Genomic DNA, 22812 nt, shown 5'->3' with positions numbered 1-22812 from the left:
GACGTGAACCGTATGTGCAGTTGACGGACTTTGAACGAGGACGTATAGTGGGCATGCGGGAGGCCGGGTGGACGTACCGCCGAATTGCTCAACACGTGGGGCGTGAGGTCTCCACAGTACATCGATGTTGTCGCCAGTGGTCGGCGGAAGGTGCACGTGCCCGTCGACCTGGGACCGGACCGCAGCGACGCACGGATGCACGCCAAGACCGTAGGATCCTACGCAGTGCCGTAGGGGACCGCACCGCCACTTCCCAGCAAATTAGGGACACTGTTGCTCCTGGGGTATCGGCGAGGACCATTCGCAACCGTCTCCATGAAGCTGGGCTACGGTCCCGCACACCGTTAGGCCGTCTTCCGCTCACGCCCCAACATCGTGCAGCCCGCCTCCACTGGTGTCGCGACAGGCGTGAATGGAGGGACGAATGGAGACGTGTCGTCTTCAGCGATGAGAGTCGCTTCTGCCTTGGTGCCAATGATGGTCGTATGCGTGTTTGGCGCCGTGCAGGTGAGCGCCACAATCAGGACTGCATACGACCGAGGCACACAGGGCCAACACCCGGCATCATTGTGTGGGGAGCGATCTCCTACACTGGCCGTACACCACTGGTGATCGTCGAGGGGACACTGAATAGTGCACGGTACATCCAAACCGTCATCGAACCCATCGTTCTACCATTCCTAGACCGGCAAGGGAACTTGCTGTTCCAACAGGACAATGCACGTCCGCATGTATCCCGTGCCACCCAACGTGCTCTAGAAGGTGTAAGTCAACTACCCTGGCCAGCAAGATCTCCGGATCTGTCCCCCATTGAGCATGTTTGGGACTGGATGAAGCATCGTCTCACGCGGTCTGCACGTCCAGCACGAACGCTGGTCCAACTGAGGCGCCAGGTGGAAATGGCATGGCAAGCCGTTCCACAGGACTGCATCCAGCATCTCTACGATCGTCTCCATGGGAGAATAGCAGCCTGCATTGCTGCGAAAGGTGGATATACACTGTACTAGTGCCGACATTGTGCATGCTCTGTTGCCTGTGTCTATGTGCCTGTGGTTCTGTCAGTGTGATCATGTGATGTATCTGACCCCAGGAATGTGTCAATAAAGTTTCCCCTTCCTGGGACAATGAATTCACGGTGTTCTTATTTCAATTTCCAGGAGTGTATTTGCTGGTGACATTTTTAACAAATGTGCAACTGAGTGGAAAAACTGTCACCACAGCATAATTATAGTAAGGATACTTCATCTTTATGTGTGTACAAATATATTTTCGACAAATGCTGCCTTGTGATTTACAACTGCCGGCCGCGGTGGTCTAGCGGTTCTAGGCACGCAGTCCGGAACCGCGCAACTGCTACGGTCGCAGGTTCGAAACCTATCTCGGGCATGGATGTGTGTGATGTCCTTAGGTTAGTTAGGTTTAAGTAGTTCTAAGTTCAAGGGGACTGATGACGACAATTGTTGTCCCATAGTGCTCAGAGCCATTTGAACCATTCATTTACAACTGTTCCACTCGTATCTGTTTAGTCACCAGCAAATAATGTTCTTTACATTCAAACAGTAATAAGCAGCAGAATAAAAATGACCGTGAATGTACAAACCCCTGAGGATGGGCACAAGCTCGAAAACGGTCATGTGACGAATAAATAATCTTTTATTGTGACTAGTAGCGGAAATTTTTCTTTGTTTCAAAAGCATGCAATATTTTACTTTATAACATCATTTTACTCTTACAAAATATGAAGAAAATTTATAACGAAAAAAATTATTTTTAAAGACCTTATATTTACCGAGTTTGAAAAATAGTAGCCAGAATCTCTCCCCTTGTAAAAATAATCACAATTATGTATAAAATGCATGTTTGACTATCAGCACCTTTTAGTTTAAACCAGATATGGACTAGTTTCAGTCATGGACCATATTCACGGATAAGAGTTAAAATGGTTTAAGCCACAACATTACATTTGACATTACTTAAATAATCTGTACAGCATGTGATGAATATCAATATACGATGCAGGACCTTTAGAAAAAAACATACTAATAACAATTGTATGTTTGTTTCTACACTGAAGAGCCAAAGAAACTGGTACACTTGCCTAATATCGTGCAGGACCCCGAGAGCACGCAGAAGTGACGCAACACAACGTGGCATGGTCTCGACTTGAAGTAGTGTTGGAGGGAACTGACACCATGAATCCTGCACGGCTGTCCATAAATCCGTTGCAAGGCAGACCAGTTACGCTCAATAATGTTCATATCCGGGGAGTTTGGTGGCCAGTGGAAGTGCTTCAACTGAGAAGAGTGTTCCTGGAGCCACTCTGTAGTAATTCTGGACTTGTGGGGTGTTGCATTGTCCTGCTGGAATTGTCCAAGTCCGTCGAAATGCACAATGGACGTGAATGGATGTAGGTGATCAGACAAGATGCTTACGTACGCGTCACCCGTCAAAGTCGTAGCTAGACGTATCAGGGGCCCACATCACTCCAGCTGCACGCACCCCACACCATTACGGAGCCTCCGCAAGCTTGAACTGCCCCCCGCTGGCACACAGGGTCCATGGATTCATGAGGTTGTCTCCATACCAGTACACGTCCATCTGCTCGTTACAATTTGAAATGTCTGTCCAGCCAAGATGTTTCCAGTCATCAACAGTCCAATGTCGGTGTTGACGGGCCCAGGCGAGGCGTAAAGCTTTTTATTGTGCAGTCATCAAGGGTATACGAGTGGACCTTCGGCTTCGAAAGCCCATATCGATGATGTTTCGTTGGATGGTCCGCACGCTCACATTTGTTGATGGCCCAGCACCGAAATCTGCAGGAACTTGCGGAAGGGTTGCACTTCTGTCACGTTGAACGATTCTCTTTAGCCGTCGTTGCTCCCGTTCTTGCAGGATCTTTTTCCGGCCGCAGCGATGTCGGAGATTTGATGTTTTACCAGATTCCTGATATTCACGGTACACTCGTGAAATGGTCGTACGGGAAAATCCCCACTTCATCGCTACCTCGGAGATGCTCAGTCGCATCGCTCATGCGCCGACTATAACACCATGTTCAAACTCATTTAAATCTTGATAACTTGCCATTGTAGCAGCAGTAACCGATCTAACAACTGCACCAGACACTTGTTGTGTAATATAGGTGCCGCCGACTGCAGCGCCGTATTCTGCCTCATCTCTGTATTGGAATACGCATGCCTTCATCAGTTTCTTTGGCGTTTCAGTCTAAAAGTCCTGTGTCGTATATTGATATTCATGACATGATGATGTATGATGATGTTTGATGATGTTTGGTATGTGTGGCGCTCAACTGCCCGTGTAAAGTCCCAATTTTTACACAGTCCATTTTTTTTTTTTCACAATCCAATCCAATCCAGTCACTCTCACAAATGGTGGTGCTGATGAAATGATGAGTACACAAACACCCAATCCCCGGGCAGAGAAAATCTCCAACCCGGCGGGGAATCGAACCCGGGACCCAAAATTAATGACATGTTCTACACATTATTTAAGTAATGAAAAATGTAATGTTGCTGGTTAAACCATTTTAATCCTTGTCGGTGAAGATGGTCCATCACTGGAACTGGCCGATACATCTACATCTACATGGTTACTCTGGCAGAGGGTCCATCGAACCATTTTGATACTACTTCTCTACCAGTCCACTCTCGAATGGCACACGGAAAAAAGGAACACCTAAATCTTTCCGTTCGAGTTCTGATTTCTCTTATTTTATTATGATGATCATTTCTACCTACGTAGGTGGGTGTCAACAAAATATTTTCGCATTCGGAAGAGAAAGTTTGAAATTTCGTAAATAGATCTCGCAGCAAAGAAAACCGCCTTTGTTTCAGTGACCGCCCCTCCAACTCGCATATCGTATCAGTGACACTCTAACCCCTATGGCGCGATAGCACGAAACGGGCTGCCCTTCTTTGCACTTTTTCGATGTCCTCCGTCAATCCTACCTGGTAATGATCCCATACCGCCCAGCGGTATTCCAGCAGAGGACGGCCAAGTGTCTCTTTAGTGGGTTTAAAAGCGGCTGATGGTCAGACACGCATTTTTGCGTAATTTGACGGCTGTTGGTAGTCACTTTCCAAAAACGTCGAATCAAAATAACGCTAAACCAAATTAGGAAAAGATATTAAATCACAGAAAACATAATCTACTTTGAAATCAGATATAATAAACGGTCGAATCACTTTAATTTGACCACCGCCTTTGCTCGACTTCAATGTTCAATAACCACTCATAGACGGCAGGTGGCACATGGCAGTGGCGGGAACATAAACTGTGTCGGATGGTGGGGGCGGGGGGGGGGGGGGAGGACGGAAATCAGTGCATCATTGTCTTAACGCGGAGACGGAGAGATGTATCTGATGTCCAAAAGGACATGATCACTGCCTTCGCGACAGGGTGGAATCATTTCCAAAACGGCTACCTTTGTAAACTGTTCGTGTGCCAGCGTGGATAAAGTATATCGTGCACGGCAAACTGGTGTTGTCCAAAATCGGCGCTGAGGCACCATGGGCCGTGACGCCAGCAGCAAACATCGGCTGCAGAAATCTGTGCGGGCGAACAGACGTGCAGTGTTGAGCAGCTGACTGCCCAGATGGGCAAAGGGGCCACCAATAGCGTGTCCTCGGCGAGCACTCAGTGGATGCTGCAGCACATCGACCTCGCGGCACGAACACTGCTGACTGCTGTTCATCAGCGACGAAGGCCAGGTTTGCACACCTGTAGCCCAACTGGACGTCCACTGAGTGGAGGACGCCTTTTCAAATGAATCAAGTTTTATGTCCCATCCCATAGATCCCCTTTGGCGTGTACACCCCTGCAACAAACGTCGGAAGAGTGCAGGCTGAAGGAGGGAGCTTTATGGTCTGGGGAATCTTTTCGTGGCATTCCCTGGTTGATTTTGTCATTCTGAAAGGCACAGCGGATCAACACGAGTGCGCATCCAACCTCGGGACTATGTCCACTGCCACGTTCAGTTTCTTTTCCTCGGCATGACGGCATCTAGCATTAGGATAATACAACATCTCACACAGCTCTCAGTGTACGTGCATGATTCAAAGAAAACCAGGGCGATTTTATTGATCCCCCCTGGCCATAAAACCCCCGCAGTTAAGCCAAATCGAGAAATTGTTTGACGATCTTGATCCAGCTGTTCCCGCCATGGATCCTCAACCGCGAGACCTAGGGCAGCTGTCCACGGCACTGGATCGGCATGGCTCCACGTCTCTGTTGATACTTTCCACGACCTCACTCACTCCCTTCCTGCACGTCCGCGCTGCAAAAGGTGCTTATTCACGTTTTTGACACGTGGTCACATTAATGTGACTGGACCGTGTATAATATCTTACAGAAGGTAATGGAATTTCTTTGCGTTTCCTTTGCTGCACCAAAAAACTCTGCTATAAGATTTCAGACAGTTTGGTTTTGTGCGTTCAAGAAAAAAACTAACCCACTTTTTCTTTGCAATGTCATCTTACAATGGGTGTTCAGTGTTATTTCTCTCTGGCAGATGTACGACCATTCTTCACAAATCATTAAGAGTAAGCCCAAGGGAAGATGTTTCCATAGCAAGACAATACTAAACCAGCTCTTCTTCAACATCTTTACCCAAAATTGTAAGTTTGCCTCGTTTTGTTTTTGGTGTTCTCTCTGGTGTTCTATACTTCATGTTGCATATCTTTATGATACTTTCTTGTACCATTCTTTCTTCTTTCTCACTCTTTTTTTTTCCTTTTAGACTTCGCAATGCCTCGTTATGGCACGCTACAATTGCTCACACTTCTGATATGTGTGATGTAATTTCATAATGGATTATCGATTAATGAAGTCGGACAACATACACGTCTCACGAAACGACCACGGTGACAAAATTGGGGAAATTAGAGTTAACAGAGACAATCGTTCCTCCCACGCGCCATTCGCGAGTCGAACAGGGAAGGAGTGGATCATTTAGTAGTACTAGAAGTACCCTCCACCACACATCGCTAGGTGGCTTTTCATTTTACGTAAGTCCTTCTTTTTTATACATAAGGCATGTTTATAGCAATAGCACAGCATCGTAATTGTTTGCTGATTCTATAGATACTAAACAATCATTCTGAAATTGTATTTCCGACTGTTTTCAAAATAAAACGATCCCTCAAATGGCGGCAGAGGAAAAAAGATCGTATTCTGCACGTATAACTGTAGCCCAAAAGCATCAGGTGAATTTACATTAATAAAATATTAATCCTAATATTAAATTCTCCATAACTTCGGTAATATTCCAGACTCGAAAAATCTGATACCAGTTTTGGAATAGCACGAAAGTTTCTGTAAGATGAGACATTTTGCACTTCATTTCACAGCTGTTCGAAATTTCATAAATTTACATTTATTTTACTTTAGTAAGATGGTAGAATGGCTTGTGGAAGAAATAGCTTACTCAGTTATGGCAGTTCTGAGTCAGCTGATGTTGAACTACATCGTTAGACCTCCAATACATTATTTTTATGATTTACTTCCAAAGTTGGCACCACTGCAAAAAAAAGTGTAAGATGACTGTTGTTATTGCGAAATATGATTGTGATGTGTGTTTACGTAATACATGTTACAACGTATTACTTACTACATGGAACTCTGCACCCTTAGCACAAGTGGATCCTGAGAACAAACTCCTGCAGCCGTTTTAATTAGGTGATTTATCACTGAACGTCGATGAAATCCAAAAGATGGATTTTTGGGGTTAAAAGGGGGGTCAGAATTTAGTTTTCATTGAACTCGACTATAGAAAACACTACACTTGGCATCCAATCAGTACAGCGGACAATTATGGTTCCTACCAACACAGGAACTTAGCTGTCTCGTCCGACAACACACGGATCAGTTCGCCTCCAAACTGGTGTTTTTTATAACAGCGTACGATATCCCGCCTTACCCACTTGTGACTTTTTCTCGGGTTCGCTGCTTGATACTGATGCTGTCTTCAGCGTTACTGGGTAAGAGCTGTTCAGTGGAATGAACAGCCCAATGTGCACAAATTGCGGACAGAGAGCAAACTGAAGAAAGATAAAAATAATCATGAGCAGCAAAAATCAAATTAGCGATATACTTAACATCAAAACTGGGCATTCAGCTGGAGACGAAGCGAAGGAACTCTGCTACCTTGGAAGGAAAACCGTACATGACGACCGAAGCAAGGAGGATATAAGAAGCAGAGACAGGCACAAGCAAAGAGGACTAAAACAAGCCTAGTCTACGTCTACATCTACGTGATTACTCTGTTATTCACAATAAAGTGCCTGGCAGAGGGTTCAATGAGCCACCTTCAAGCTGTCTCTCTACCGTTCCACTCTCGAACGGCGCGCGGGAACAACGGGCACTCATATTTTTCTGTGCGAGCCCTGATTTTTCTTATTTCATCGTGATAATTATTTCCCCCTGTGTAGGTGGGTGCCAACAGAATGTCTTTGCAATCGGAGGAGAAAACTGGTGATTGAAATTTCATGAGAAGATCCCGTCGCAACGAAAACCGCCTTTGTTTTAATGATTGCCACTCCAATTCATGTATCATGTATGTGGCACTGTCTCCCCTAGTTCGCGATAATACAGAACGAGCTGCCCTTCTTTGTACTTTTGCAGGGGTCATCCGTCAGTCCCATCTGATGCGGATCCCACACCGCACAGCAATACTCCAGAATAGGTCGGACAAGCGTTGTGTAAGCAGTCTCTTTAGTAGACCTGTTGCACCTTCTAAGTGTTCTGCCAATGAACCGCACGCAGTCTTTGGTTGGCTTTACCCACAACATTATCTGTGTCGTCATTCGAATTTAGGGTATTTGTAATTGCAATCGCTAAGTATTTAGTTGAATTTACAGCCTTCAGATTAGAGTGACTTATCGCGTAACGGAAATTTAGCGGATTCCTTTTGGTACTCATGTGAATAACTTCACACTTTTCTTTATTCAGGGTCAATTGCCACTTTTCGCACCATACAGATATCTTATCTAAATCATTTTGCAATTCGTTTTGGTCATCTGATGACTTTACAAGGAGGTAAATGACATCATCATCTCCAAACAATCTAAGACGGCTACTTAGATTGCCTCCTTTGTCGTTAATGTAGATCAAGAACAATAGAGGGCCTATAACACTTCCTTGGGGAATGCCGGATATTATTTCTGTTTTAATCGATGACTTTCCGTCTATTACTACGAACTGTGACCTTTCTGACAGGAAATCACGAATCCAGTCGCACAACTGAGGCGATATTCCATAGGCACGCAGTTTGGTTAGAAGACGCTTGTGAGGAACGGTGACAAAAGTCTTCTGGAAATCTAAAAATATGGAATCAATTTGACGTGCCCTGCCGATAGCACACATTACTTCATGAGTATAAAGAGCCAGTTGTGTTTCGCAAGAACGATATTTACTGAACCCGTGCTGACTACGTGTCAATAAATGGTTTTCTTCGAAGTACTTCATAATGCTCGAATACAGTATATGTTCCAAAACCCTACTGCAGATCGACGTTAGTGATATGAGCATATAATTCAACGGATTACTCCTACTTCTTTTTTGGGTATTGGTGTGACTTGAGCAATTTTCCAGTCTTTGGGTACGGATCTTTCTGTGAGTGAGCGGTTGTACAGGGCTATTACAAATGATTGAAGCGATTTCATAAATTCATTGACATATGGTCACAACACACTACAGATACGTAGAAAAACTCATAAAGTTTTGTTCGGCTGAAGCCGCACTTTAGGTTTCTGCCGTCAGAGCGCTCGAGAGCGCAGTGAGACATAATGGCGACAGGAGCCGAGAAAGCGTATGTCGTGCTTGAAATGCACTCACATCAGTCAGTCATAACAGTGCAACGACACTTCAGGACGAAGTTCAACAAAGATCCACGAACTGCTAACTCCATTCGGCGGTAGTATGCGCAGTTTAAAGCTTCTGGATGCCTCTGTAAGGGGAAATCAAGGGGTCGGCCTGCAGTGAGCGAAGAAACGGTTGAACGCGTGCGGGCAAGTTTCACTCGTAGCCCGCGGAAGTCGACGAATAAAGCAAGCAGGGAGCTAAACGTACCACAGTCGACGGTTTGGAAAATCTTACGGAAAAGGCTAAAGCAGAAGCCTTACCTTTTACAATTGCTACAAGCCCTGACACCCGATGACAAAGTCAAACGCTTTGAATTTTCGGCGCGGTTGCAACAGCCCATGGAAGAGGATGCGTTCAGTGCGAGACTTGTTTTCAGTGATGAAGCAACATTTTTTCTTATTGGTGAAGTGAACAGACACAATGTGCGAATCTGGGCGGTAGAGAATGCTCACGCATTCGTGCAGCAAATTCGCAATTCACCAAAAGTTAACGTGTTTTGTGCAATCTCACGGTTTAAAGTTTACGGCCCCTTTTTTCTTCTGCGAAAAAAACGTTACAGGACACGTATATCTGGACATGCTGGAAAATTGGCTCATGCCACAACTGGAGACCGACGGCGCCGACTTCATCTTTCAACAGGATGGTGCTCCACCGCACACTTCCATCATGATGTTCGGCATTTCTTAAACAGGAGATTGGAAAACCGATGGATCGGTCGTGGTGGAGATCATGATCAGCAATTCATGTCATGGCCTCCACGCTCTCCCGACTTAACCCCATGCGATTTCTTTCTGTGGGATTATGTGAAAGATTCAGTGTTTAAACCTCTTCTACCAAGAAACGTGCCAGAACTGCGAGCTCGCATCAACGATGCTTTCGAACTCATTGATGGGGACATGCTGCGCCGAGTGTGGGAGGAACTTGATTATCGGCTTGATGTCTGCCGAATCACTAAAGGGGCACATATCGAACATTTGTGAATGCCTAAAAAAACTTTTTGAGTGTTTGTATGTGTGTGCAAAGCATTGTGAAAATATCTCAAATAATAAAGTTATTGTAGAGCTGTGAAATCGCTTCAATCATTTGTAATAACCCTGTATGTAATTTCTAAATATTTAGCTATTGTATCAGCAAACTCTGAGAGGAACCTGACTAGTATACAACCTTGCATTTATTAAGTGATTTAAGCTGCTTTGCAACACCTATGAAACATAGGACCCATTCTGAGGAACACATTTCTGAGAATGTACATTTAGGAAACAGTGTTGTACTGAAGTGAATCACGGCTTAAGAGAAAACCAGAGACGAATAGAATCGAGGTGTCTGAGATGTGATCTTACAACAGAATGCTGAAAATTGTGTGAAGTGATACAATTAATAAAGAAGATATTCCGCAGAGAATGTATGGAAAGGAAACCATTTACTAGAAGATGGGATAGAATTATGTGTCACGCGTTGAGACCTTAAGGCGCTATAGGAGGCCACAGAGAGGAAAAATTGAGGGGGAAAAATAAATGAAACCGTTGGTTATAAGTGCTACTCTGAGATGAAGATGTTGGCACTGGGGAAAAAATAGATTCAGACTGCATCAAACCAGTCAGGAAAAGATACAGCAGGATCCTTTGTTCTACTTGATTTACGTATAATTATTAGTTACGGATTCTGCGTCGAGTTCAACTGCGGATCTCTGCCCAGTCGCCGCCATTAAATGTACACTGTATGATCAAAAGAATGCTGACACCCTCTGTCTTTTATGACGGCTTGACCGCTGCTGGAGCTGCTGGAGCAGCTCATGGCCCAGTGGCTAGCGTTGCTGCTTCTGGATCACGGGGTCTCGGGTTCGATTCCCGGCCGGGTTGGGGATTATCTCTGCCCGGGGCTGGGTGTCTGTGTTGTCATCATTTCATCAATATCTTGGCAGTGGCAGTGACGAGATTGGACTGTGGAAAAAATAATTGGACTGTGTCAACACTGGGGCTTTGTACGGGTGCAGGTGACCGCGTGGTTGAGCGCCCCACAAACCAAACAGCACCATGATCACCGCTGATAGGGTTACTTTGAATTAGATGACTCAGTGTCGGTGGAGAAATGGCAGTCCATTCTTCCTCAAGAGCCGAAACGAGAGAGGGTAGAGATGGTGGACGCTGGCCGCTGGAGTGAAGTCGACGATGTGTCTCATCGCAAAATTGTGCCGCTGGGTTCTGCTCGGGAGTGCGGACAAGCCAATTCATCTCAGTAATGTTATTACACGTAAATCATTGCCTCACAAATGCTGCATTATGACAAGGTTCATTTTCACACTGATCCATTCATCGTCCCTGTTCTCTAGTGTACGCATTACAGATCGCTGTAAAACGTGCTTATATCCTTCCGCATTTAGCGTTTTATGAGGTGCAATAAGGGGCCCACGCCCTAACGGCGGAAAACACCCCTGTACCGTAAGACCACCTCTTCCTTACCTCACCGTTGGCAGTTTGGCGCCACGCATAGTGGTGGGTAATGTTCCCGACATCTCATTGCCACAGGACATAGCGTGACATCAAAGAACTCGTTTGCTATCGTCCACTCTGCCCAGTGCCGTCGTTCTGTACACCGCCTCATGCGTCGCTTAGTCTTGACTACAGAAATACAGGGTGACAGTTATTGAATAAAACCGTAAATTAGTTACAGACTACGGGGTGCACACACTTTGTTCAACATGCAGATGTTATTACAGCTATTAGAATTTAGGTTACGACATGTTAGATATGCCTGCCATTGTTGGCGATGATATGGCGCTGGCGAATAGCGAAATTCTGTATGACCTACAAAAGTAGCAGAACATCGATGCTGACGATGACCTCCTGAATGGCTGTTTTCAGCTCTGCAATGGTTTTGAGATTGTTGTTGTACACCTTGTCTTCAATATAGCACCACAAAAATGAGTCGCGTGTGTTCAGATCCGGAGAATATGGAGGCCCATGCCAGGGGCCTCTGTGTACCCCAGAGCCAGAATGCGGTCGTCAGAGTGGTCCTCCAGGACATCCTGCTTCGATGTGGTAGAGCTACGTCTTGCTTGAACCACATCTTGTCGAAATCGGAATCACTTTGGATAATGGGGATGAAATCATTTTCCAAAACCTTCACGTACCCTTCGGTAGTCACCGTGCCACGACGGGATAGCGCACCGATTATTCCGTGACTAGACAATGAACACCACAAAGTCCTCCGTTGAGGTTGAAGAGACTTCTCGATCGCGTAATGAGGATTCTCAGTCCCCCAAATGCGCCAGTTTCGCTTATTGACGAACCCATCCAAATGAAAGTGGGCTTCATCGCTAAACCAAACCAAACCTAACCATAGTAATCCCCATCATGCTTGCAGTGAACCGTGTATTTGAACGTCCTAACGCAAACCATTCACACGTTATAACGAATTGCTCGACCATTCTACCCCATTCTTTTTTTACGTCCCTACGCGGAGTCATTGTGTTAGCTGGATTGCTGGTGGTGCTTTGGAACTCACAGGTGGTTCCTTCCGCTGATGTCATGCTATTTTTTTTTCTTTTTTGCAACCACCCTCCGTAATGTTCGAAGGTCCCCGTCCGTCGGCAGGTGAGGTGTGTTCGGTTTCGGCTGACCTGTGGCCGTTCCTTCGCGTTTGCACTTCACAGTCGCTCTACCAACATTAGACGCGGATAGCTGCAGAGGGGTTCGAATGTCCCTGATCGATTTTTTACTCAGATGCCGTCAAACGACTAGTCGACCTTCGAAGTCTGTGATATCTCCTTAGCGACCCATTCTGGTGATGCCGCTTCCTTACTGAAAACACAATACCCATTATCTTTTTTTATACTGACGAATCTGCCTCTCATGACACGTACTGATCAATTCGGCATTACATATGAGTGTCCGGATACTTTTCATCAAATACACTACCGGCCATTAAAATTGCTACACCAAGAAGAAATGCAGATGATAAACGGGTATTCATTGGACAAATTTATTATACTAGAACTGACATGTGATTATCCTGCTGAAATGTAGGGTTTCGCAGGGATCGAATGAAGGGTTGAGCCACGGGTCGTAACACATCTGAAATGTAACGTCCACTGTTGAAAGTACCGTCAGTCCGAACAAGAGGTGACCGAGACGTGTAACCAATGGCACCCCATACCATCACGGTTCAAATGGCTCTGAGCACTATGGGACTCAACTGCTGAGGTCATTAGTCCCCTAGAACTTAGAACTAGTTAAACCTAACTAACCTAAGGACATCACAAACATCCATGCCCGAGGCAGGATTCGAACCTGCGACCGTAGCGGTCCTGCGGTTCCAGACTGCAGCGCCTTTAACCGCACGGCCACTTCGGCCGGCATACCATCACGCCGGGTGATACGCCAGTATGGCGATGACGAATACACGCTACCAATGTGCGTTCACCGCGATGTCACCCAACACGGATGCGACCATCATGATGCTGTAAACAGAACTTGGATCCATCCGAAAAAATGACGTTTCGCCATTCGTGCACCCAGGTTCGTCGTTGAGTACACCATCGCAGGCGCTCCTGTTGTGATGCAGCGTCAAGGGTAACAGCAGCCACGGTCTCCGAGCTGATAGTCCATGCTGCTGCAAACGTCGCCCAACTGTTCGTGCAGATGGTTGTTATCTTGCAAACGTCGCCAAATGTTGACTCAGGGATCGAGACGTGGCTGCACGATCCGTTACAGCCATGCGGATAAGATGCCTGCCATCTCGACTGCTAGTGATACGAGGCCGTTGGGACCCAGCACAGCGTTCCGTATTACCCTCCTGCGCCCACCGATTCCATATTCTGCTAACAGTCATTGGATCTCGACCAACGCGAGTAGCAATGTCGCGATACGATAAACTGCAATCGCGATAGGCTACAATCCGACCTTTATCAAAGTCGGAAACGTGATGGTACGCATTTCTCCTCCTTACACGAGGCATCACAAGAACGTTTCACCGGGCAACGCCGGTCAACTGCTGTTTGTGTATGAGAAATCGGCTGGAAACTTTACTCGTGTCAGCACGTTGTAGGTGTCGCCACCGGCGCCAACCTTGTGTGAATGCTCTGAAAAGCTAATCATTTGCATATCACAGCGTCTTCTTCATGTCGGCTAAATTTCGCGTCTATAGCACGTCATCTTCATGGTGTAGAAATTTTAATGACCAGTAGTGTAATTCTCATCATCCCCCGCAGCGAACCGCTGAGGAGTTATGACGATTTTCTTTCATGTAGTTCAATAATGGTCAGCCTGTAGCTTATGAGGAATTGCTCGACCATGGTATGCCATTCTTTTTTTTTACGTCCCTACGCACAGTCATTGTGTTAGCTGGATTGCTGGTGGTGCTTTGGAACTCACAAGCGATTCCTTCCGCTGATGTCATGCATTTTTTATTTTTTTTTTTTTACAACCACCCTCCGCAATGTTCGAGGGTCCCCGTCCTTCGGCAGATGAGGTGTGCCCGGTTTGTTGGGCTTACCTGCGGTCGTTGCTTCCCGTTTGCACTTCACAGTCGCTCCACCAAAAGTCGATCTGGGTAGCAGCAGAGGGGTTCGAATGTCCCTGATCGATTTTTTACTCAGATGCCGTCAAACGACTAGTCGACCTTCGAAGTCTGTGATATCTCCTTAGCGACCCATTCAGCTGTTGCCGCTTCTTTACTGAGAACACAATACTCATTACCAGTTTTTATACTGACGGTCTGCCTCTCGTGACACGTAGTGATCAATTCTGCATTGCATAGGGGTGTCCGGACGCTTCTGATCAAATAGTAGGTGTACAGTGAACGTGATAGCCATTAGATATCCCCAGCTGGATTCACGTATCATCCAGAGTTTTCTGTGCTTGCTGTACGCGTCCACGTTGCTGCTCAGTGTTTTCTAGAACCATCTACCTACCTCTCATTAGGTCATCATTGAATCTAAGCTTATACTCGTTCGAAGACACGCAGGTGGTGCACCACTCGCCTTGAGCAGTTTAGAACGCATCCGCTTTCTCGGTGAGTTTCTGGCTGTGCTCTAGCTATCTAGGAAGTGAGGTGCCCACGTAGAGCTGCTGGTAGGTGGGCAGGGTGGGACTGGCCAGTGAACGGCTGGGTGCGGCTGCCGGCAGGAAGTTCGGCGCCAAGTGCTCGCGGTGCGGCGAGCGGGTGCTGCCACACGAGCTGGTGATGCGTGCGCAGGCGCACGTCTTCCACGTGGCGTGCTTCGCGTGCGCCGCCTGCTGCCAGCCGCTGCAGAAGGGCGAGCAGTTCGTGGTCCGCGCCGGCCAGCTCTACTGCCGGCACGACTTCGAGAAGGAGCTCTTCCTCATGCACCAGGCCAGCCCCTCGGGTGAGTCGCGCACCAACTGCCTAGCCAAAGTCCTCTCACCGCAGTCCGAGTTCGAGGCGGAACGATAAGTACCATTTCTGAATAACATCATCTCTGTACATAACTGTCAGTCCATTCATCTCTACAACAAAATTAGTTTTGCCCTAAATTCCTTACAAAATGAGAATGTCATTACCAGGTTCGGCTCACAGTGGTCTTCTTCAGGTGCTATTGCTCAGGGGCGGCATTTGATGTGCTGTACTGAGCATGCACAAGTTCCTACATCAATTCTGAGTAAAAGTTCACAACACTTTGAAAACCTCTACTAATTTTTCTTTGGAATGAACTCAGTACATGAAATAATCTGACCTCAGTAAGATGTCCTGAAAATGTGGCCCTCTTTCTAAAAAAATTTTGACCTAACAATAATTATTACGAGGTTTCCGTAGAAAGTAATGCACCACATTTTTTTCTGCTACAATTCTTTATTGAACATAATGAGAATTACCCACACCAAAGAATGCTGTTTTATCTACACACCCTAATTTTCCACGTAATCTCCATCCCGTTCTATGGCCTCCTCCAGCGCCCTATCTGTACCAATCTTTGTCCTGGTGGCGGAGCCAGTGCTTCATTGTGTAAATCGCCTCCTCATCCTCCTCAAAATGTCTTCCACGAATGGCATCCTTTAACGGCCCAAACATCAGTTCGCTGCAACACGTCAGGTGTGACAGCCGTGGATGGTCTCCCCGACCGCTGCGAATCTCGGAGCTCCGCCGAACAGCCTTCTGATGACCCTATCCTCCGTGGCCAGCGACTAACTGTACCTCTTTCGACAGCAGATGCTCCTTAGACTTTGAACAAGCGTTTGTGAATATTCCCAACAGTTTCTTGCTCTGCAGTGACAATTTCAATGACGTCTCCTTGCTTATGACGTAAATCACCTACAGACACCATTTTGAAACTGTCTTACAGCTACGCTATATGTTGGAAGTGACGAAAACTTGGCGCGCTCACTCAAGAGACTTCAGAAAATACACTCCTGGAAGTTGAAATAAGAACACCGTGAATTCATTGTCCCAGGAAGGGGAAACTTTATTGACACATTCCTGGGGTCAGATACATCACATGATCACACTGACAGAACCACAGGCACATAGACACAGGCAACAGAGCATGCACAATGTCGGCACTAGTACAGTGTATATCCACCTTTCGCAGCAATGCAGGCTGCTATTCTCCCATGGAGACGATCGTAGAGATGCTGGATGTAGTCCTGTGGAACGGCTTGCCATGCCATTTCCACCTGGCGCCTCAGTTGGACCAGCGTTCGTGCTGGACGTGCAGACCGCGTGAGACGACGCTTCATCCAGTCCCAAACATGCTCAATGGGGGACAGATCCGGAGATCTTGCTGGCCAGGGTAGTTGACTTACACCTTCTAGAGCACGTTGGGTGGCACGGGATACATGCGGACGTGCATTGTCCTGTTGGAACAGCAAGTTCCCTTGCCGGTCTAGGAATGGTAGAACGATGGGTTCGATGACGGTTTGGATGTACCGTGCACTATTCAGTGTCCCCTCGACGATCACCAGTGGTGTACGGCCAGTGTAGGAGATCGCTCCCCACACCATGATGCCGGGTGTTGGCCCTGTGTGCCTCGGTCGTATGCAGTCCTGATTGTGGCGCTCACCTGCACGGCGCCAAACACGCATACGACCATCATTGGCACCAAGGCAGAAGCGACTCTCATCGCTGAAGACGACACGTCTCCATTCGTCCCTCCATTCACGCCTGTCGCGACACCACTGGAGGCGGGCTGCACGATGTTGGGGCGTGAGCGGAAGACGGCCTAACGGTGTGCGGGACCGTAGCCCAGCTTCATGGAGACGGTTGCGAATGGTCCTCGCCGATACCCCAGGAGCAACAGTGTCCCTAATTTGCTGGGAAGTGGCGGTGCGGTCCCCTACGGCACTGCGTAGGATCCTACGGTCTTGGCGTGCATCCGTGCGTCGCTGCGGTCCGGTCCCAGGTCGACGGGCACGTGCACCTTCCGCCGACCACTGGAGACAACATCGATGTACTGTGGAGACCTCACGCCCCACGTGTTGAGCAATTCGGCGGTACGTCCACCCGGCCTCCCGCATGCCCACTATACGCCCTCGCTCAAAGTCCGTCAACTGCACATACGGTTCACGTCCACGCTGTCGCGGCATGCTACCAGTGTTAAAGACTGCGATGGAGCTCCGTATGCCACGGCAAACTGGCTGACACTGACGGCGGCGGTGCACAAATGCTGCGCAGCTAGCGCCATTCGACGGCCAACACCGCGGTTCCTGGTGTGTCCGCTGTGCCGTGCGTGTGATCATTGCTTGTACAGCCCTCTCGCAGTGTCCGGAGCAAGTATGGTGGGTCTGACACACCGGTGTCAATGTGTTCTTTTTTCCATTTCCAGGAGTGTACATGCGTAACATTTTGCAGCCGGAGCATTGTTTTCGGATGAGAAAAAAAAAAAATGCGGTGCATTATTTTCTGGGCAACCGTTGTACTAACGCAATACGGCGACGCTTTAACTGAAATATAAGTAGTGTTCAAATCAAAAGGTACGAAACGAAATAGCCGGCCGGAGTGGCCGTGCTGTTCTAGGCGCTACAGTCTGGATCCGCGAGACCGCTACGGTCGCAGGTTCGAATCCTGCCTCGGGCATGGATGTGTGTGATGTCCTTAGGTTAGTTGGGTTTAGGTAGTTCTAAGTTCTAGGGGACTGATGACCTCAGAAGTTGTGTCCCATAGTGCTCAGAGCCATTTGAAACGAAATTACAATCAAATGAACACCCTTAGCTGCTTACAGGCGTCAACGGGGACAGATGAAAATGTGTGCCCGGAGCGGGACTCGAACCCGGTATCTCCCGCTTACATGGCAGACGCTCTATCCATTTTTTTTAAATCTCATTTTGTTCGTTATAGTTCGTTGCAATTGTTCGTGGCGGGCGCCCCCTGACGCCCGTTGAAGTTCGTTATTGATCCATTCACTCAGTTTTTTTTATTACAGAGACCAGACAACTCTCTGACCGAACACGCTGAGCTACCCTGCCGGCTCCATCTGAGCCACCGACGACACAGAGGATAGCGCGACTGCTCGCGGCGCGTTGCGTACGTCAACGCCCTTTAAGCAGCTAAGGGTGCTCATTTCATTGTAATTTCATTCTAACGAGCTGCTTGGTAAAGGTACGAAACGAATTAACAACCAAACCGGTTGACATTTCCGTTATGCCGCTTTGGCACAACGTAGTTACTCATCTAGGGACGCGAATGTAGTGCCGTCACCTCTCCAAAAACAAAAACAAAGCTGTACCCTCGGCGGGCAAAGTGAAGCTCCCCGTTCCCCCCTCCCCCACGACCGAGGTTCGACACTAATGGGATTCCTCGAGCACGGGGAGACCATCAAAAGTGAGTGTTCTGTGAGACACTCCGTAGCCTTTAAGAGGAAACGACCTGGGGTCATTCTGCTCCACGATAAGGCGCATCCTCACGTCTCCGAAGTGACACAAAGTGTAACGGTCATGTTCAAGTGGGAGCCATTTGAGCATCCGCCTTACAACCCTGACATGTCGCCCTGCGACTTACAAGTGTCTAAAAAAGCACCTCAGAGGGAAGCGCTTTAACACGGATGACGAACTGAAGGGCACAGTGGAGAACTGGCTCCTGCCACAGCCACAGTCATTCTGGGAACAGTCAGTTCTTCAGCTCGTGAAACGCTCGGATAGTTGTGCTCAGGCATCTGGTGGTTACTTTTCTATAAAGACTTCAGTTATACCCACAGTGCTGTTACCCATCTTTTCTTTTAAACACCCCTTATACTTGAGAGTAGCAGATGCTTTCGTTGCGCAACGGGAAAGAAATAGGGACATGAATGAATATGTGAATGACTCCAAGATCACCGTTACATACGGTCTTGTCCAGGCGTGATAGAGAAGTATAGATGTTCAGGGCTCTCCACTATATTTCTTTCTATATGAAATTTAGTCTCCAACTTTACTTCCCACTCTATAAAAGTCTACGTATTACCAAAGTTATGTCCCCACAATCTGTTATCCTACTTAAGCTCGTACGCTAACATTTGACCAAACAGATCATAATTTGAACTGAACTGTAACGGATCTGAATGCAAATTGTCTTTATATTAAACTCGCAAAGTAAGTAATATAATTATCTGGCCCTAATCAAAATTTCCACTTACGTTGCGACTTGACAACTTTGTTGCAGATTCTCGCAAGTACAGCGGCAAACAGCAAGGAGGCACCGGCTAAGCTAGATTTCTATTTCTAAATAAAATTTCCAAACTATATTGAAATTCAAAATTGTTAAGGCTTTCGTGGCCACTTGTTGACAAACTGCCTATTGGCTTCTGTCTCGGGTTCTTCGGCCGACGTTCATCTAATGATTTTTCTGACGTTTCGCCAGCAAGAGTGGCTGGCATTGTCAAAGCTTCACCCTCCATTGCCGGTGGTGAACTGGAGGCGAGCTCGCGGCCGCAGACTATATGTACCTGGCGCGCCAACGTCCGAGGGCTTCTCCGCGGTCATTTCCGGTGCGGTTCTCCTCTTGCTACCTGCGACGGTCGTTCGCTGCAGTACGGGAAGCCAGGATCCGTTTACCTTAAGGCTTTCCTCTTTCTTGTTGAAACTGTATTGAAATTGTGAGATGTGATAATGGCTAATGATAAACAGTGGGTTAGGTAGAGTAACTATTCCTATAAAATGATATTCCAAGACAAATTTTTTAGAAGGAAGTACGTATTCAAAAAGACAGAGTAAAATTTCTGGTGGTCTTCACACGTAACATTCGTCTGAACAATATTATGCTTAGCAAAGTAAACAATGATTTAAAAAGGGTACAATATCAACAGAAAATTTCTATAAAAATCAAACACTTTAATCAATTAATGTTTTAATGTATGACTCAGGGTGGTTTTTCTCTCAGCTCTGATCAAATTAACTATCTAACAACAATAATTCCTAGCTGCGCAGTGCTACCATCTTATTTCAAACGTCTTATCTTCAAATATAAAGACGTTATTCAAAGTTTATATCCTTTTCGCTTTCCAATGTATTCATCATATTAATCCTTGCTGTCCTTTACACTAAATCTTTCTTCATCTAACAGATACCATCACAAGTCCACACAGCACTGCTGAATACGTACATCACCCACCACACTTCAACGAAGAATATATCGGATGGCAGAGAGGCAAAGACGTGCCACAACAAGACCAAAGGTTGTTTGACACTGACGTAACTTGCTCTCTCTCTGATGTGCACATCGGTAACATACAAAAATGAAAATGGCATGACCACCTTACAATGTGACCTCCCTTATAGACAAAATCATGTGCTATGAGGAAGCGCTATCTAAATCTGAAAGCCTAACGTCTGTCCACAAAGAACATTAAAAACGTCGAAAATCATCCGTAGCAGCACGAAGTTTCAAAGGCTTGCTTATCTAACTTACCTTACAAGCTGTAAAAGCATGCAAAGAATTCAAAATATATCTGCTGCTGGCAGTCGTCTTCGTGTTGACTAATATTCCCACTCAAGGCAGAATTCATAATAAAGTTAGTGCTCAAATGAAGTCTGAAGTACGAATATAAAAGCATGTGTGTGTAGTTTAAAAAAGGAAAAAAAATGTCTTTATAAATTAGTGGTTCAAATGGTTCAAATGGCTCTGAGCACTATGGGACTCAACTGCTGTGGTCATAAGTCCCCTAGAACTTAGAACTACTTAAACCTAACTAACCTAAGGACAGCACACAACACCCAGCCATCACGAGGCAGAGAAAATCCCTGACCCCGCCGGGAATCGAACCCGGGAACCCGGGCGTGGGAAGCGAGAACGCTACCGCACGACCACGAGATGCGGGCGAATTTAGTGGGATAGGAAAACAAATCAAAGATGCTTTAGTGAAATTCCTATTAACAAGCAAATCAATGACCCATGAGAGACAATTTTCACTTTTACCATGATGGGCAACGGGGTGCATAACTCCACGATATGTGAATATCAGATCAGAGAAGGACGCCACACGCAGTAGAATACTTTGTGTAATGTTAAATCAATGACATTGTGACTAAATCCTTGTGCTAACCTGGCAGATGGACAACTGAACTACTGATATTGTAGCTGCGCGCATGGAACACGATATGTCTGTTTGAACAACGGAAGTTAACTCTGAACACAAGTGAAAGCCCTGAAAACATCAAAAACTTACACGAAGTTTCCGCGATCTTACCATAATGCTTGTGGATTGTAACATGAGACTCGCCACCGAAAAGTGACCTCTGGCCAGTGCCCATCGTCCCACCGAGAGGCGTTGAGCTTTGCTCAGCACACTGGACTCACATCTGGGAGGACGATGGCTCAAATTCCCTTCTGGCTACTTTGATTTAGGTCTGCCGTGATTTCACTGGCACACTTCCTTGGATAGGGCACGGTCGTTTTCCTTCCCAATTCTTGAATCTTTCCGAGCTTGTGCTTCGTCTCCAATGACCTCGTTGTAGACGGGACGTTAAATACTGATCTATCTTCCTTCCGTCTTACATGTCGACAATAATACAACTCTGACAAGCATCAACAGTCAGGATACAGAAAATCTTCCATAGGTGGGCGGAAACAGCAGTAGAAGTGCATTGTGTCGCACGCAACCTGGCGCGCTTCGAGCCGACTCTACCACGTGAATTGCTCATTGGCTAGCTCCCTATACCTACAAAGTATTCCCTACAGCCATACATTCACTTTACTGGCCAAAGACTATATTATGCTTAGCAGTCTAAAAGCCGGGTACAGAACTTCTTTGCAACAGCTTAACGACTCAGAACTAGAATAAAATGAATTATTTGAAAGGCGACCATCTAATGGACGGCTTTCAATTTGTTACTGAATAAAACATATACGTACTTAACTCTCTTCTGAAGAGCACCGATGTTACACACAATATTTCAGTAGTAATCACCTTTTCTTTCTTCTGGCTGGTTCGATGCAGTCCACCACGAATTCCCCTCTTCATCTCAATGTAGTATTTGCACCTTACATCCTCAATTATTGGTTGGGTGTATTCCAGTCTCTGTCTTCCTGTACACTTTTTACCCTCTAAAGCTCCCTCTAGCGCCATGAAAGTTATTCCCTGATGTCTTAACACATTTCCTATCATCCTATCTCTTGTTCTTGTCAGTGTTTTCCATATTTCTTGCTTTGCCGATTATGCGAGGACCTCCTTATTCCTTATCTTATTAGTCCACATAATTTTCAACACTCGTCTATAGCACCACATCTCAAAAGCTTTTATTTTCTCCTTTTGCGGCTTCCCACCGTTCATGATTAACTACCATACAATGTTGTGCTCTAAACATACGTTCTCAGAAACTTTTCCCCCAAATTAAGGCCTCTGTTTGCTACCAGTAGACTTCTCTTGGCCAAAAATGCCCTCTTTGTCTGTGCTACTCTGCTTTTTATGTTCTCCTAGCTTCGTCCGACATTGATTGTTTTGCTGGCTAGGTAGCAGAATTCCTTAAAATCGTCTGCTTCGTGGTCCCCAGTTTCGATGTTAATTTTATT

The 22812-nt window shown here is 46.4% G+C and overlaps 1 protein-coding gene across 1 annotated transcript in view; it reads left to right on the top strand.

Moving 5' to 3' along the window:
* LOC126260765 (LIM homeobox transcription factor 1-beta) overlaps positions 1 to 22812 on the top strand; it is a 197512-nt gene that overhangs the window by 122263 nt on the left and 52437 nt on the right. Inside the window, exon 5 of the mRNA XM_049958104.1 lies at positions 15003 to 15223. Within this exon, the coding sequence (XP_049814061.1) occupies positions 15003 to 15223 (221 nt within the window). The remainder of the gene's footprint in view (positions 1 to 15002; positions 15224 to 22812) is intronic.

Source organism: Schistocerca nitens, chromosome 5, assembly GCF_023898315.1.
Source record: "Schistocerca nitens isolate TAMUIC-IGC-003100 chromosome 5, iqSchNite1.1, whole genome shotgun sequence".
Lineage (NCBI taxonomy): Eukaryota > Metazoa > Arthropoda > Insecta > Orthoptera > Acrididae > Schistocerca > Schistocerca nitens.
The sequence above is the reverse complement of the archived record's forward strand: the minus strand, read 5'-3'. Positions and strand labels throughout refer to the sequence as shown.